This window comes from Mandrillus leucophaeus, unplaced genomic scaffold (genome assembly GCF_000951045.1).
Source record: "Mandrillus leucophaeus isolate KB7577 unplaced genomic scaffold, Mleu.le_1.0 Scaffold7, whole genome shotgun sequence".
Classification (NCBI taxonomy): domain Eukaryota; kingdom Metazoa; phylum Chordata; class Mammalia; order Primates; family Cercopithecidae; genus Mandrillus; species Mandrillus leucophaeus.
This window is the reverse complement of record NW_012107585.1, coordinates 5,672,462-5,688,244: the sequence shown is the minus strand read 5'-3', so window position 1 is coordinate 5,688,244 and position 15,783 is coordinate 5,672,462. Positions and strand designations below refer to the sequence as shown.

General features: G+C 52.8%; 1 protein-coding gene across 1 annotated transcript in view; it reads left to right on the top strand.

Moving 5' to 3' along the window:
* The first annotated feature begins 95 nt into the window (after positions 1–95).
* MSI1 (musashi RNA-binding protein 1) overlaps positions 96–15,783 on the top strand; it is a 25,520-nt gene continuing 9,832 nt past the window's right edge. Inside the window, exons 1-8 of the mRNA XM_011964423.1 lie at positions 96–172; positions 272–356; positions 3,624–3,665; positions 5,225–5,317; positions 9,308–9,356; positions 10,482–10,564; positions 11,353–11,470; positions 14,656–14,736. Of these exons, the coding sequence (XP_011819813.1) occupies positions 144–172; positions 272–356; positions 3,624–3,665; positions 5,225–5,317; positions 9,308–9,356; positions 10,482–10,564; positions 11,353–11,470; positions 14,656–14,736 (580 nt within the window). The 5' untranslated portion in view covers positions 96–143. The remainder of the gene's footprint in view (positions 173–271; positions 357–3,623; positions 3,666–5,224; positions 5,318–9,307; positions 9,357–10,481; positions 10,565–11,352; positions 11,471–14,655; positions 14,737–15,783) is intronic.

Genomic DNA, 15,783 nt, shown 5'->3' with positions numbered 1-15,783 from the left:
GGCCGCTCCGGGGTCACCGGGGGCAAAGGACGGGGGAGGGGGGAAGGGCGCGGGGCCCGGGCTGGTCCGAAGGCGGGTGTGTGGTTACAGAAGGGCTGCGCGAATACTTCGGCCAGTTCGGGGAGGTGAAGGAGTGTCTGGTGATGCGGGACCCCCTGACCAAGAGATCCAGGTGAGCCCCTCACCCCCTCCTCCTGCTCCCGGCTCGCCCCCCTCCACCCGCCACTCACTGCCTTGTAACCATCTGCCTCTCCCTCACTACGGCGCGCAGGGGTTTCGGCTTCGTCACTTTCATGGACCAGGCGGGGGTGGATAAAGTGCTGGCGCAATCGCGGCACGAGCTCGACTCCAAAACAGTGAGTGGCCCTCGGGGCTTCGGGGGTCCTTTGGGAGAGGGAGGCTGCCGGAGGAGAGGGTCAGGACTCTCCCCAGGGGACAGCTGGACGGGGTCCGTGAGGAAGGAGGGAGTTTTTCTGAGTAAGAGGGCTGCCATGCTCTGAAACTTTGTCACTAGAGTTGGGGGGGAGAGGGAGGAGAAAAATCCCCGGCTTGCCATGAGATGCTACATCCCCCCTCCCCTAGTCCTGGTGAGGGGAGAGGCAGCCGCCACCCTCTCCCTAGAAGTACTAATCATGATGCCTCAGAGCAGAGATTGGGGTGGGGCTAGGTCCCTCCCCCAGCCCAAATTGGGTGAGTCAGGGTAGCAGTGACCCACCCGGTGGCTTCTGTGAACTCTAACTAGTATTTGGCTCAGCGACACCCCCTCTTCATCCAGACCAATGGCAAAGCATCCCTTGAAGCCCCCTCCCTTCCTCCTTCCCTCCTCCCCCGACTTTTGGTCAATGAGCTCCTTGCTTTGTGTGGAAGACAGGGACCTGCTTTGCCCACGGAGGGGATTTATGAGAAGGGCTCTAGCTTGCCTGGAAACGACCCTTTGGAAAACTAGATCATAGGAGAAGCTGCTTGGTTGGCATTCAGACTCCTGGAACATTTTGCTGTTGTCCCACAGCTCCTTCGTGCCTTAGACCCTGCAGGGGGCGCTGGCTCCAGGGCAGATGGAAAAGGAGGAAAGTCAGAGGAGGGGGTTACCCCATCTGATGGGGGTGTCTGTCTGCCGGGGTCAGGGATAGTGTGGATCTCTTCTCTCCATGCTCCCTGGCTGTCCCCCAGTCCTGGGCCTCTCTGCTTGGGTGCTTGGGTCAGTCCCTGGCTCCTGTTTACCTGCAACAATAGCTGCTTGTGCCCAAGAATTTGTCAAATTACCGCCTGTCCCCAGCTCCTGTTATCTCTGCCCAGTGGCTCCCGCTCCTGCTCACAGTAATGAGCAAATGAGGCCAGGCCTCAACTTTGCCGGCTCTGAAAGGATCTTCTTGGCGCAGCCTGAGTGACCCAAGCCTGGAAATGGAGAGACAGTGGCCTATTGTTTTTGGTGATTATCTGCCATCAAGCTGCCTGTTCTGCTACCATCCCCTGTCCTCAGAATGCACTGATGGCTTCTGCAGTGCTGAGGAAGCTGAGATTTAGGGGCTGGGGGATGGAGGAATGGAAGATTGATAAAGGGGAAGAGAATGAGGGAGGAAGGAGGGTGAGATGACTATCCTTAGGAGATGGGGCCGAAAAGAGCCAGGGCTTTGTCTGTGTTTGGCGTCCTCCAGCCTGGGAAAGGGGGTGGGAGGGAGGTTTACTGTGGGGAGTCTATTTTGAGTTCTGACTTTCACCTTTTATTTACTTGTTGGGTTTTATTTATGTTGCCAGCTGTGAGTCACAGTGGAGGTGGGGTGTGTCAGGGATGGGGTGTGCGTGGGTCTGTGGGAACATGGCTTGGGTACCGTCTCCCCATCGGGGTCTGTGTAGGGGGACTGTGTGGTGCGCTGGTGGCTGGGGCGGCTGCTTCTGGGAGAAATAGAAGGATGGACATGTCCGTGGAGGTGTGGAATTGAAACTTCAGGCGGGAGAAATGGGCAGTTGTGATTTTTCCCCGGAGCCCAGTGGGACTTGGCAGGAGAGGAGCCATTGCCCTAGTGTGGATTTTGGAGGTTCCATCTCTGTGGACAGATTCCAGTGGGGGAGCCTGTAGGAGGCTAGTTCCTGGTCTGTGCCATTCAGAGAGAAGCCAGAGCCAGCTGCCTAGAACGAGGCTGAGTTTTGAACACAAGGAACTTTGGGAAAAGATAGATCTTCCCTGCGATTGGCTGGTGAACTTATGAATGACGTCCACCCATGTGGGTGGCAAAAAGCTCTGGCCTGACCTGGCCCCGTAGGCCCTGTGTGGATCACAGCCTCTCATGCCCTGTCTTTTGCTGTTTGTCATACAGCTATAGTACCCAGGAGTACACCCAGATGCCTCTTGATTTTTCCCTCTAGTTGTTCACAGCCAAGGGCAAAGGTGGCCTGCTGGTAATAGCACCTTTGTTTGTGCAATGAAGGGCAGTTCACAAAGGGCCGCTTTCACCCGCGTTATCTCATCTGATTCCCCGCAGCTGCCCCTGGGAAAAGCGGGTGTGATTGTCCCCACTTTGCAGATGAAGGAACTGAGGCTCAGAGAGTTCTAGTGCATTACCAAGAACTTGTCCGTGGTCTCACAGGCTTGGCAAGAGGCCCAGAGTTTCTAAGTTCAAGTCCCATGCCCTTTCACGTCACCGAAGACTACACTCTGCCTTGCCCCAAGCCCAGCTGCATTATCAGGGAGCTGTTTGCTCACAGCCTCAAGGAGAGCTGTTTGATGTTGATAGTACTGGGAAAACAGAACTGAGCCTACTCCTGATGGTTATGAACTGTCATCCTGTGGCCTTTTGCAGACAGAGTATTCCCATTTGCAGGGTTTCCAAAGTCTGAATTGCATACCTTACCTAGATAGGTCATCTGTGTGAAGTCAGTTACGCAAGGAAGGCCCTCGATTTACCTGATACTTGAAGGAATAAGACGGCTTACATTTTTTTGTTTTTGTTTTTGCTGTGAGCTAGACACCATGCCAAGTGCTTTGTATGCATTATCTCCAATAATCTGCTGATGACCCTTGGAGGTGGGTGTTATTATTTGCCCATTTTGCAGGTGAACTTGACCCTGACGTTCAAAGAGGGGAAATAACCTGTCCATAGTCTCACAGCTGGGCAGCAGTGCAAATGGAATTTGAAGCCAGCAGTGGGACGTTAGGGTCTAAATGCTTAACTGGCTGGGCGCGGTGGCTTATGCCTGTAATCCCAGCGCTTTGGAAGGCTGAGGCGGGTGGCTCACCTGAGGTCAGGAGTTTGAGACCAGCCTGGCCAACATGGTGAAACCCCATCTCTACTAAAAATTCAAAAATTAGCTGGGTGTGGTGTTGCGCACCTGTAATCCCAGCTACTAGGGAGGCTGAGGCAGGAGAATCACTTGAACCCAGGAGGCAGAGGTTGCAGTGAGCTAAGATCGTGCCACTGCACTCCAGCTTGGGTGAGAGAGTGAGACTCTGTCTGAAAAAAATAAAAATAAATGCTTAACCACTATTCTGTCCTCCTAGAGGCTTTTGTGATTTCTGTCACCTTTGTGTCCTGGGAGGAGAGAGGTCCTGAGGGCTGAAGGCTGTGTGGTCACTCTTCTAAAAATGCGATAACCAAGACCCCTTCTACCTCTCCCTTTTCTTGTAGATTGACCCCAAGGTGGCCTTTCCTCGGCGAGCACAGCCCAAGGTAGGTGTGTCTATGTCTGGGAGGAGCTCTCTTACTGCGGGCAATGCTGAGCAGTGATTTTCCCAGTATTTTCTGCTCTGGAAGATGCTTCTGGAACCTCTGCTTGGAGTGTTTGTGGAATGGGCTGGGCTGGGAAAAGGGAATTCTTCACGTCCTTGCTCTGTGGCCTGAGCAAGGACACATCTTTCCATGTGAGCTCTGGAGTGGACTGGAGAGGGGCTTGCGTGTGTTGGGAGAAAGGGGAGCTACTCAGAGGATTCATCGTCCTGTATTTGAAGCCAGTAGAGTTTAGAGCCCGAGTCTAATTCCAACATCATAGACCACAGCCTTAATGCCCAGGCCTCTGGAAGTGAAATACAGGACAGACTTAGACCCTAAGGCTGCCCTACAGTCAGGCTAGGAAGCTACCCTTGGATCCCCCCAGTCACCCTTTACAGAGGCAGAGGGGACCACGGACTCTGTCACCTGTTGTCTTTCAGTTTAGATGTCTATGGCTGCTTTCTCAATGCTCTCTTACCCTGCTGCTCTGGCGAGTTCTCCCAGTGAAAGGGGCAAGGTGTGCAGAGAATGGATTTCTGAGCAGTTGAGCGATACAACACTCAAAAAACTTTTGGTGCAGGGCAGGGGCCTAACAGTCTATTCCAGGCCTCAGGGCAACTAGCCAGGTCTTCCTTGGGAAGCAATTGAACATAGAGGACAGGAGGAAAGACTGATTGCAGAACACAGGGTCAGGACCCCTGAGTTCTCATGGGTCCTAGGACGAGGTCCCTCTCCAGGAGAGCTCGCTTTCCTCCTTTGCCAGGTGGAACTAGAGCTCTTTAAGATTCCGGGCCAGTGAATTCCATGAAGGCCCCCAGCTCCTGCCAGGGCTGAAGGAGAGGAAGAGTTTTGGGAGACAGGAAAGGGGCATCTCTGGAAGGGTCCAGTAGAGGGCCTGAAAGCAATTATGGAGCAGGTATTCGAAGGAAGCCGCACCAGGGAGCACATGGTCGGAATTGGGTTAATTCCATTAAGCAGTTTGGTGACAGAAGGTGCTTTAGTGTTAGGATGGGGCTGGGAATTGCCGCGGATTAGCCATGCGCTCCTGGGGTAATTAGGACCATGTGTTCTTCCTAAAACAGGGCTGGGGCCACGGGGCTGCCAGAGGTTGTGTTGGGAGGAGGCTGATGAGGAAAATGTCAGCATTGAGTTCAGGGAGACTGTGATGGACCTTGGGGGTCTCCCAGGAGGGCCGGTGGGGTCTTAGAGTTAGGCTGTGGGTCTGAGTCACCAGCCCGCCCCCTTCCCTGTGTTAGTCCTTAGGGAAGGCATTTTCTGGACATAGTCCCTAGGGAGGGAGGCAGGAAGGAGGCACACTCGAGCCAGCCAGGGTGTGGGTGCACAGCTGCCCATAACAGGCCTAGAGGCGGGTGTCCAAGAGGGAGCTTGGGGGGCCTTTCAAGAGGCTGGGGCCACAGAGAGCTTGTCAGCTGGCATCCTGGCAGGGGGGCTCGAGCCCCTGCTGGTGGCGGTAGGCCACAGGACTCAGATGCCCACTTTCTCATTCCCTCCCCTAACAGATGGTGACTCGAACGAAGAAGATCTTTGTGGGGGGGCTGTCGGTGAACACCACGGTGGAGGACGTGAAGCAATATTTTGAGCAGTTTGGGAAGGTGGGTTTAAACTGGGGGCGCTCGCTGCTAGGGCTGTGAACATGCTGTAGAATGGGGCACTAGCAAGCCGAATTCAGCCAGGTCATTCAATTTCTGCAAAAGATGAGAGCTGGGCTGGATCCTGCTATGGGGGGAGACCAGGCCAATCCACCTTGCAGCCTCCTGGCTCATCTGTGATCCTCAGAGTCAGGACATCCCTAGGGACAGAGAAGCCACACAGTAGCTGGCCCTGTTGTTGCCCTTCCACTGTATTTTTCTCTTATCTTCATTCTCACAAGGGAGGCAGTGCTCCCCGCAGCCAGTTCAATCAAGTCACCCTGTGGCCCCCTGGGAGTTTGCACCTGTCCAGGCCGCGGGCTATTGAACCTTTCCCCACTCCTTCCATGCGAGGATGATAAGGAGGCAATAAATATGACTCCCAATTGCACTCGGCACCCTATTTGCACAGGTGGGGAGCTTGGAGCAGGAGCTGGGGGGCTGCTGGTCCCCTGGGTATTGGGGGAAACTGATGAGAGCACCCCCCCAATTCCTGATCAGGCCCGGAGGATTGACTGTGAGCTCTGAGGGGCATGGAGCTTTAATTTCTGGGCCTCTGAAGAGGTAGATGTTATGGCGACATCTGACAATAGGGTGTCCTCTGAAAGGTGGACAATGTGAACTTTGGGGTCCCATGGGGAGATGGCAGAGAGGGGCCTAGGTTTGAAGTCTAGGAGGGAAAGAGGGTTGTTTTGCTTGGGGCCGGGGTCCCTGGTCTTTCTTCTTTTAGGTGAGACAGGCGAGAGGCTGGGTCTCTACTTTCCCATCAAGACACTTCGAGTCACCCCCAGGCAAGCGAAGGGGGACGTGGCCTGGGAAATGGGCCTGGGATTGTGTGTGTGTGTGGCGGGGAGGTGTCCCCTGGCCAGCTGAGGCTGGTGGTGTGGGGGACCAGAGGCCTTGGCTTTCGTGCCTCGGTGGGCACCTGGGTCCGGGATGGAGGGCAGGTCGGGCGGGCCTGGGCCCCAGAGGGTAGGGCGCTCCTGGGAAGCAGCAGGCCCGGCTCGGCTGCGGCGGGGTGTCTTTGTGTCTGAGCGCCGAGCATTAGAGCTCGCACTAATCTGATCCAGCAGCTGTGATTGGAGGCCGCCTGCCCCCGGGGCCGGCGTTGCCATGGCAACCGGGCCCCAGGAGAAGCCGTCAGCGGCCGCGTCTTTTGTTCGGGCCTAAATCGGCGTTGGCATGTGAAACCGGCCCGGGGAGGCCAGGGGGAGCCGGAGAATAGGCTGCCAGGGAGCGAGGGGGACAGCCGGGAATGCCAAGGGCCCCGCGGCGGGGGGCCCCCCGCCCGGATCGAGGGGCCGCCGCCGAGGGGGGAACAATGGTCAGCCGCCATGGCTGCCACTCAGGCTTAGCGGCCGCCGAACTTGGCGGCTCGGCTCCCACTGGTCAGCAGGCCTCGGCCGCCTCCCCTCCCCCCGCCCGATCCCCCCTGCCCTCGGGTTCCCATGGAGACCAAAGCCTATTAAGGACACTGGGCCGGGAGCCTCCCTCCCCTCAGCTGGCCCCAAGAGGGGACACCGGTGGGGGTAACCCGGACCCCCAGCCATCTTCCTTGCCCCCTGCCCTGGCCTCAACCCCACCGTCCCACTAGGGGCCTCTCCAGCCAAGGCCCAGGTTGAAGGCTGTAGTGGGGCCAGGGATGGTGTCCTTCCTTCCAGGGTTGGGTGGAGGAAGACGAGAAAGGTTGTAGATATGGTCTGAATCCATCTGTGGGTCAGGCAGGGAATCCAAGCTGTAGGATTAGGGGGGAGGGTGTGGCCGGTTCATTCATTCATTCATTCATTCATTCAAAAAATGATTGAGCCGCAGTCAAGGTGCTCAATAGGATGGTGTCATGGCCCTAAATGACACAGACGCTGTCCTCATGTAACCTTCAAGCCAATAGTATCTGGCTGCTCTCTCTCCAGCTTTGCCATGCTCCCCCATGTAACTATGGGCAAGTCCCTCCCTTGTAAAGATAACAATAATAGCTGTTATTTATTAAGCACTTACTGTATCCCGGGTGCTGTGAGTTAAGAGTGTTACATGCACTATCTCACTAAATCCTCCCATAGCCATGCTCGGTGGTGCGCACCTGTAGTCCCAGCTACCAAGGAGGGTGAGATGGGAGGATTGCTTGAGCCTAGGAGTTCAAGACTAGCCTGGGCAATATAGCGAGAACCCATTTCCAAAAAGAAAGTGTCTTTCATTTAACTTCAGCCTGTAAGATAGACACTGTTATGCCTATTTCACAGATGAGGAACCAAAGCCAGAGAGACATCAAGTCACCTGCCCAAGGTTACCCAACCAGCAAATGCAGGATTCAGGATTCCAACTCAGGCCCATCCTACCCAAAGCCTATGCTTTGATCACAATCCTTCTTTCTGGGTTTCTGTTTCTCATTGGTTAAGCAAGGGGTGGGGAAGATGTGCTGAACCTGAAATGACTGTCCCATTCGGGTGGTCCGGCTGATTTGGGATTGGGACTCACAGTGGGTCCATAGGGTGGGAGTGAGAGTGCCACTCTGCAGCATGGGCCCCGGTGCAGGCAGCTGTTTGAGAAGAGAGATGTCATGAGATTCTCCAGGGACCTTGTTGCTCCTGGCTCAGTGGGATCCTGGTTCTCCCAGCGGGAGTCAGAGGCCCACTGTAGCTTGATGGCTAAGAAGAGCTGGAGGATCACTGTAGTTCAGGGTCTTTAATGAGGCAGGGGAGGGCCTTTAGAAACTGGATGATGGGGTTGGGCACAGTGGCTCACACCCTTAATCCCAACACTTTGGGAGGCCGAGGTGGGTGAATCACTTGAGGCCAGGAGTTCAAGACCAGCCTGGCCAACACGGTGAAACCCCGTCTCTACTAAAATACAAAAATGAGCCGGGGTGGTGGGCACCTGTAATCCTAGCTACTCGGGAGGCTGAGGCAGGAGAATTGCTTAAACCTGGGAGGTGAGGGCTGTAGTGAGCCGAGATCACGCGACAGAACTCCAGCCTGGATGACAGAGTGAGACTCTGTCTCCAAAAAGAAGAAGGTGGATGATGGGCCTGGAAGTAGAGGGAAGGAGAGTAGGGAAGAGGCTGGTTACCCATGGCTTGATGGCTTGAGAAAAGTATTTTTTGTTTCATCCTTTGGATGTCTGGTCATTTGGGGGAGGGTCGGGGCCTGGAGTAGGATTGGGTTGGGTATCAGAGGCAGCCCCTGATTTATACCAAAAGTGACTTAGACCTTAACTAAGAAAGAAGGCAAGGAGGAGGCACCAGATGCAGGCAAAAGGAAGGTGGCACCAAGGCCTTTGGTGACCGTGTATCCAAGGGGTACCTAGAGGAAGTAACAAGAGTGGACTGGGGTCCAAGAGAGGATGGATGATGTAGACCCTCCTCTTTCCCCAGTCTCCTTCCCCTCCCCCAGTCAGTGGGAGGCAAAGCAGCCCAGGCACTGAACTCTACTTGCTTTAATTACAGCCTCTAGCAAAAGGAAACCTCAATTAGAGGAAAAGATCTGTAGCCGGAGAGGGGAGTCCAGTCTGGTTGCTGTCCTCCTGGCCTTTTACAGAAGGGATGAGACTTTTGCTTCCCCATCTTGTCATTTTCCTGCCTCCCATATTTCCTTCTCTAGCATCTTCTCTGTGCCTCCCCAGCTTGGTCAAGGTCTTGCTGTGTGATCTTGGGCAGGCAACTTCACCTCTCTGAGCCTATTTTCTTATCAACACCATGGGGATCTTACCGTGCAGAGAATGTTGGGAGGATGATGGAGCTTAATAAATGCAAGCTGGTCCATTGAGATGATGGCGATTGAAAAGAGGGTGCTATGGCATTCAGTGGGGTTGCAGAAGGAAAGTTGTCCCCTGTGCAGGAAAGAGGTTTAAGGTCAAGCCTGGAGTGGGCAAGAGGGCAGTGGGTTGCTGGAGCCCCTGTTCCTTGGTGGTGGTGGGTTCTGCTGGTATCTGCGGGGTCTTCCATGGCGGGCTGTGTTTCAGGTGGACGACGCCATGCTGATGTTTGACAAAACCACCAACCGGCACCGAGGTGAGTGTGGCCCCCTCCCCCTTCCCAGGCTGGGCCCCGTGGTCAGCCAGGGGGCTGCAGGTCACAGCTGCCCTTTCATCTCGCCTCCTGACATCCTATCCCCCAGGATCTGCGTCCTCTCCCGGGCCTGGCCTTACAGAAGCCTTTTGTCCCGCTATTTCCTGTGCTAGAAACTTGCCGAATTGCAGACACACAAGAGGAACAGAGGAGTACCTCCCCAGCCCCTGCAACCCACTGAGCCTCCTACCCCCACCCTAGTGGTGTCTGCCTCTGCCCAGGCTTACCTTGTCCCTGGTAACCAGAGCTTAGGCCAGGCCGCCCAGGGTCAGGCTGACTCCACAGCCCCAGGCAGTCACAGGAGGCCCAGCCCCCAGCCCCCAGCCCCGTTGCCTCTGAACCTGTGAGAGTCTGGGCCACACCGTGTGTACCGCCTGGCTGTTTTCTCCCAAGGGCTTTACCTTCTGAGAAATCCCTTTCCAGCCCCTGGGGCACACTCAGGAGGAGACGGGATTGTTTGTCCAGTTGTTTCAGGACTTTTAGTCCATTTTGGGAGTGGGGTATGTGCTCTGTGTGTGTGTGTGTGTGTGTGTATTTGTATCTGTGCAAAAGGGGGTATCTGTGCCTAAATATCTGTGTATATCTGGTATGTCAGGGTAACTGCACGTGTAAAGCAGCCCTGAGAGTGTGTGTGATACGCAGGTATCTAGGTGTGTGCATGCGTGAATGTGTGTATGTCTATGTACATTTGTATGTTTGGACATGTACACCTTTGTGTAAGTTTAAATGAGTGTGCATGTGTATTCTTTCTCCCCTCTTTGGAAACACCTAAGGACAAGAAAAAGCATGTTGAGTGTATTCTCATCACAGCTCTACCACTTTCTAACTTGCTGTGTCACCTTGGGCAAGTTACTTCACTTATCTGAGCCTTATTTTCCTCATCTGTAATCTGGGACTTGAAACCCTGTCTCAGTGGGTGGTTGAGAGGATTCCAGGCTGTGAGCAGAGCCTTTCATTAACTCTCACTTGCCAGAGAGAGAGGAGCAGGGATATTGGTATGACCTGGGGTTGGGTTTTGACCCTGCGCTCTGGTTCTGACCTTGCCTTTATGCTTTGTCCAACCTCTAGGGTTCGGGTTTGTCACGTTTGAGAGTGAGGACATTGTGGAGAAAGTGTGTGAAATTCATTTTCATGAAATCAACAACAAAATGGTGAGTTGGGACCGGGTGCAGTGGCTCACGCCCGTAAGCCCAGCACTTTGGGGAGGCTGAAGTGGGCAGATTACTTGAGGTCAGGGGTTCGAGACCAGACTGGCCAACACAGTGAAACCCTGTCTCTACTAAAAATACAAAAATTAGCCAGGCGTGATTGTGCACACCTGTAATCCCAGCTACTCGGGAGGCTGAGGCAGGAGAATCGCTTGAACCCAGGAGGTGGAGGTTGCAGTGAGCTGAGATTGTGCCATTGCACTCCAGCTTGGGCAACAGAGTGAGTGAGACTCTGCCTCAAACAAAACAAACAAACAAAAACAAAAACATGGTGAGTTGGGATTGGATGGAGCACAGGTACAGAGAAGACTGGGGCTCCTTGGAGGGCCTGCCAGGGAAGCTTTGAAGTTCTAAAGGGAGGCAGAGGGGCTCAGAGTGAGAGGAGGCAGAGCCAGTTCTCCCACCCCCTGAAAACCTAGACAGGAAGGCAGTGTTACACGGTAGTTACTTGGGCAGATGACTTCCCTTCTCTGAGCCTCAGTTTCCACATCTGTCAAATGGGAGTGGAAAAGCTCCTCCATCGTAGTATTAGTGTAAGCATTCATTGAACGATTGCATGCAAAGCTGTTTACACACTCCCTAGCATATAGTGAGTGCTCCATCAGTGGTAACCATGAAATTGTTTTCAGGTGGACAGTGAAATTAATAAAATTAATAGAGTCTTTCCAGGGAACAAGAGGGCTAACGACCCTAGCTCTATGGGAAAGACTAACTGCTAGGTCTCATTGCAGGTGGAATGTAAGAAAGCTCAGCCAAAGGAGGTGATGTCGCCGACGGGCTCAGCCCGGGGGAGGTCTCGAGTCATGCCCTACGGAATGGACGCCTTCATGCTGGGCATCGGCATGCTGGGTATGCGCGAGCCTGCGCCTGCGGCTTCTTTCTGTCGGAACTGCTCCCAGGGCTAGCAGGGGCTGTGTGGGTGTTGTACCTCCTCTGTGGTCTGCCCTCCGCCTGTCTGAGTCATTGGGCAGGAGTAGGGACTAGGGATCCGTCCCGTCTGGCAGTCCTACCCAAGGTGGGGTGGTTTGGTTGGGGGGTGCTGCCCTCTGGTGGTAGCCAGCAGAAAGGTCCAACCATATTAATTGGTCCTGTCAATCTGTCCGTTCTCTCGTCTATCCATCCCTCCATCTGTCCATTCCTCCATCCATTCATCCATCCAGTACCCAGTTATTGAGCAACTCTATATGCCAGACATCATGCCAGGAATGGCAACAATGACTTTCCTTGGAGCTTTACAATCTGGCAGGGAAAAGAAGAAGAAGATACATAGATTTCAGATGCAGAAGTGTAGGGTGCGGAGAGTGTGGTCACAGGGAACTTGACCACGACTTGGAGAAGTGGGAAAAGAAATTACATTTAAGTTGAGTCTGCAGGTGGAGTAGGAGCCAGTGATGGGGAGGCTGGAGAGACGGGAAGGGGAAAAGTGTTCCAGGCCTTTGGAGGGGCAAAAGGAAGGCTGCCTGGTCTTATTCATTCAAGTAATATTTATTGAGCAACTTCTGAGAAGTGGAGCCTGCTCTCATGGGGCTTCCCTTCAAGTGGGAGACAGGAGTAAATGGGCACTGCCTCTACAAAGTGACTGGAGGCTGTGGGAGGCCCAAGGAGGCACCTAAACCCACCTGGAGGCTGGGGAGACTTCCTGGAGGAGGTGAAGGCTGCCATGAGCCTTGAAAGCTGAGCAGGAGTCAGCTGTGCTTTGGGTCCAAGACTGAGGATGGTAAATCTGAGTTCGGCCCCCAGGAAGCTCAGAGGCTCCCTGGAGAGATGAGATGTGTACACACAGAAAGACAACAGTACAAGGGAGTCTTTATGCCAGGCCTGGGGGAGGGACGCACAGAGAGGTGCTCTGGGAATTCAGAGGAGGGGGCACAGCATGGGCTAACGGGTCAGAAGTGGAGGAGGTGAGCAGCCTCCAAACAGGGCACAGTCTTCCTTGAAGTTTTCCTTTTTTCTTTAACATGTTATTTGGAAGTAATCCCAAACTCAGAGGAGCTGCAAAAATAAAACAGTGCAAAGAACATCCGTATGCCGTTATCAGATTTACCTGTTCTTAACATTTTGCCCCCATTTTGCTTGATCGGTTTTACTCTATGTGTAGACATGTGTGTGTATGTGTGTTTGCAAATATGGATGTATACATATATACACACACACACTTGTAATTTTTCACTGAATCATTTGAGGGTTAGTTACATGCATCGTGGCCCTTTACCCTTTGATGCTTCCTAAGATTAGGGATATTCTTTCACGTAACCACAGTGTAGTTATCAACTTCCTAAGTTTATAATTGATACAATATTTTTGTCTAATCTACTTTCTATTTTCCAGTTTTATCAATTGACCCAATAATGCTCTTTTTTTGTTTGTTTGTTTTTGGTAGAGACGGAATCTCACTATGTTGCCCAGGCTGGTGTCGAACTCCTGGCCTCAAGCAATCCTCTCGCCTCAGGCTCCCAAAGTGTTGTGGTGGTAGGCATGAGCCACTATGCCCAGCCAGACCCAGTAATACTCTTTATAGAATATTTTTGTCCTTTAGAACAAGATCCAGGCTACAGTCAGGTATTGTAGTTAGTTGTCCTGTCTCTTTCACTTTGTTTTATTTAGAACATTGAGAAAGTTTTCTTCTAAGGCGATTCATGAGCTGTTTTCACCCTTCATTTAAAAAGTGAAAAAAAAGTCGGGCACCGTGGCTCATGCCTGTAATCCCAGTACTTTGGGAGGCTGAGGTAGGCGGATCACCTGAGGTCGGGAGTTCAATACCAGCCTGACCAACATGGAGAAACCCCGTATCTACTAAAAATACAAAATTAGCTGGGGGTGGTGGCGCATGCCTGTAATCCCAGCTGCTCGGGAGGCTGAGGCGAGAGAATCGCTTGAACCCGGTTGGCGGAGGTTGCTGTGAGCCGAGATCGCTCCATTGCGCTCCAGCCTGGGGAACAAGAGCGAAACTCCATCTCAAAAAAAAAAAAAAAAGTGGAAAAAGAAAGAAAGAAATTATCTAACAAATAGTGAAATTGGTGGTTAAGAGGCTTGGAGCCAGTCAGATCTGAATTTGAATCTTAATTGCACCATTATTGCTAACTATTTGATTTTTCTTTGAGAAGACAGAAAATCAGCTCTTAAAGAAATTATGGGTCGTTTCTGGCCAGATGTGGTGGCTCATGCTTGTAATTCCAGACCAAGGCAGGAGGATCACTTGAGGCTAGGAACTCGAGACCAGCCTGGGCAACATAGCAAGACCCCATGTCTACAAAAAAATTGAAAAATTAGCCAGGCATAGTAGCACACGCCTTGTAGTCGCAGCTACTGGGGAGGCTGAGATAGGAGAATCACTTGAGCTCAGAAGTTTGAGGCTGCAGTGACCTATGATTGCACCACTCTGCACTCCAGCCTGGGCAAAAGTGCAAGATCCTGTCTCTAAAAAAGAAAAAAAAAAATCATGATATAAGTTCAGATAATGATCATCAGTACTAAGAAAAACCAAGGTAACATGATAGAGATTGTAGCTGATGGGAAGGAGGACGCCTGTGGGAAGATGTTTCAGAGTCTTGTACAATGAAAGGGACTCAGGCATGCAGTCATCTGGAAAGAGAGCTCCAGGCAAAGGCACTGGCATGTGCAAAGGCCCTGAGGTGGGAATGAGCTTGGCAAAGCTGAAAAACAGCAAGGAAGCCAGTGTGGCTGGAGCAGAGGGAGGGAGGGGCAGCGTGCAGGAGACGAGGACAGGAGGGAAGCAGGAGCCAGAGCTCGAAGAGCATTGGATTATTCTCAGCCAAAAAGTGTTACCTTTCAGAGCCTCGGTTTCCTGTCTGTAAAATGGGGTGCCTAACAGTACCTACCTCTAAGGCGAGTTTAACGGGATAATAGTGTGCAGTGTGCTCAGCACAGGGCTTGGCATGAAGAAGGTATTTGGAGGGTACAGCTCTTATTCATGATACAGGAAGGTGAGGGGACATGAGTGGCTCAGGTCCTTCTCCTTGAGCAGGATCTGCCCTGTGGATGAGACATCTGACACTGCCCCCTTACCCCATCAGGTTACCCAGGTTTCCAAGCCACAACCTACGCCAGCCGGAGTTATACAGGTCTCGCCCCTGGCTACACCTACCAGTTCCCTGGTAAGTCCTGCTTGGTAACCCTCTGCTGCCAGCATGCCCCTGGTTCCCGGGCAATCTGACTTCTCAGGGTGGTGTCTGGGGGTGCATGGCTGGGGGTCTGCCTGCTGGAGGCTTGGAAGGAAGGGCATGTCTGAGGAAAGAGGGCCTCTCCCCACCCATCCCACCTCCAACCCCTCCCCAGAAGCTGGGGACAGGGGCTCCCAGCGTGACCCTGCATGGCACCGTTTTCTCCCAGGCCATCCTCTGCCTGCCTCCTGCCTGTCTCTCCTCCCCCCCCGACTCCGGGGTTGCCACTTCCACCAGAGAAGGCATTGGGCTTGTAGTGGGCGCCTCTCCGAGGGCCATTGTTGATTGCATCATCACGGACACCTATAATGGCCAGGCTGTAGACTGAACTCTTTCAAGTCCAAACAAGGTATTATGCTGAGACCCTAAATGCTGAAAACCAATTGAAAAGCATTCTCATCACCACGCTCATTTGTAAGCCAACATACAGATAACACTAGACCTGAAAGTAAATGTCAGGAAGCCCAGCAAAGTTCTGAAGTTCCCCATGATGACTATTCAATACAGTTTTCTCTGAAATAAGAAATACCAAACTTTTGCAAGGCTATATATTTATTTATTTATTTACTTGGGGGTCTTATTTATTTGGAGGGCCCCTAAGCACTTACCTCCTCTGCCTCAGGGCTGTTCAGCTTGGAGAACTTTGTGTACGGGATGTTGCCTAATTCTCTCAATAATCTCATGGGGGAAGCATGCTTATCCTCATTTTAGAAATGAGGACGTAGACTCAGAGAGGAAGGATGACAAGCTAAGATGAGCCAACTAGGAAGTGGCAGAGCTGGGACTTGAACCCAAGCTTGACCTGTTCTACCTATTCTAGGGTCATCACTTTTCATCAAGCTGCCTTCCCCCCAACACACACACACACACACACACACACACACAGAGACACACACACACACACACACACACACACAGAGACACACACACATATACACACACATACACACACACACAGACACACACACACACATACACACA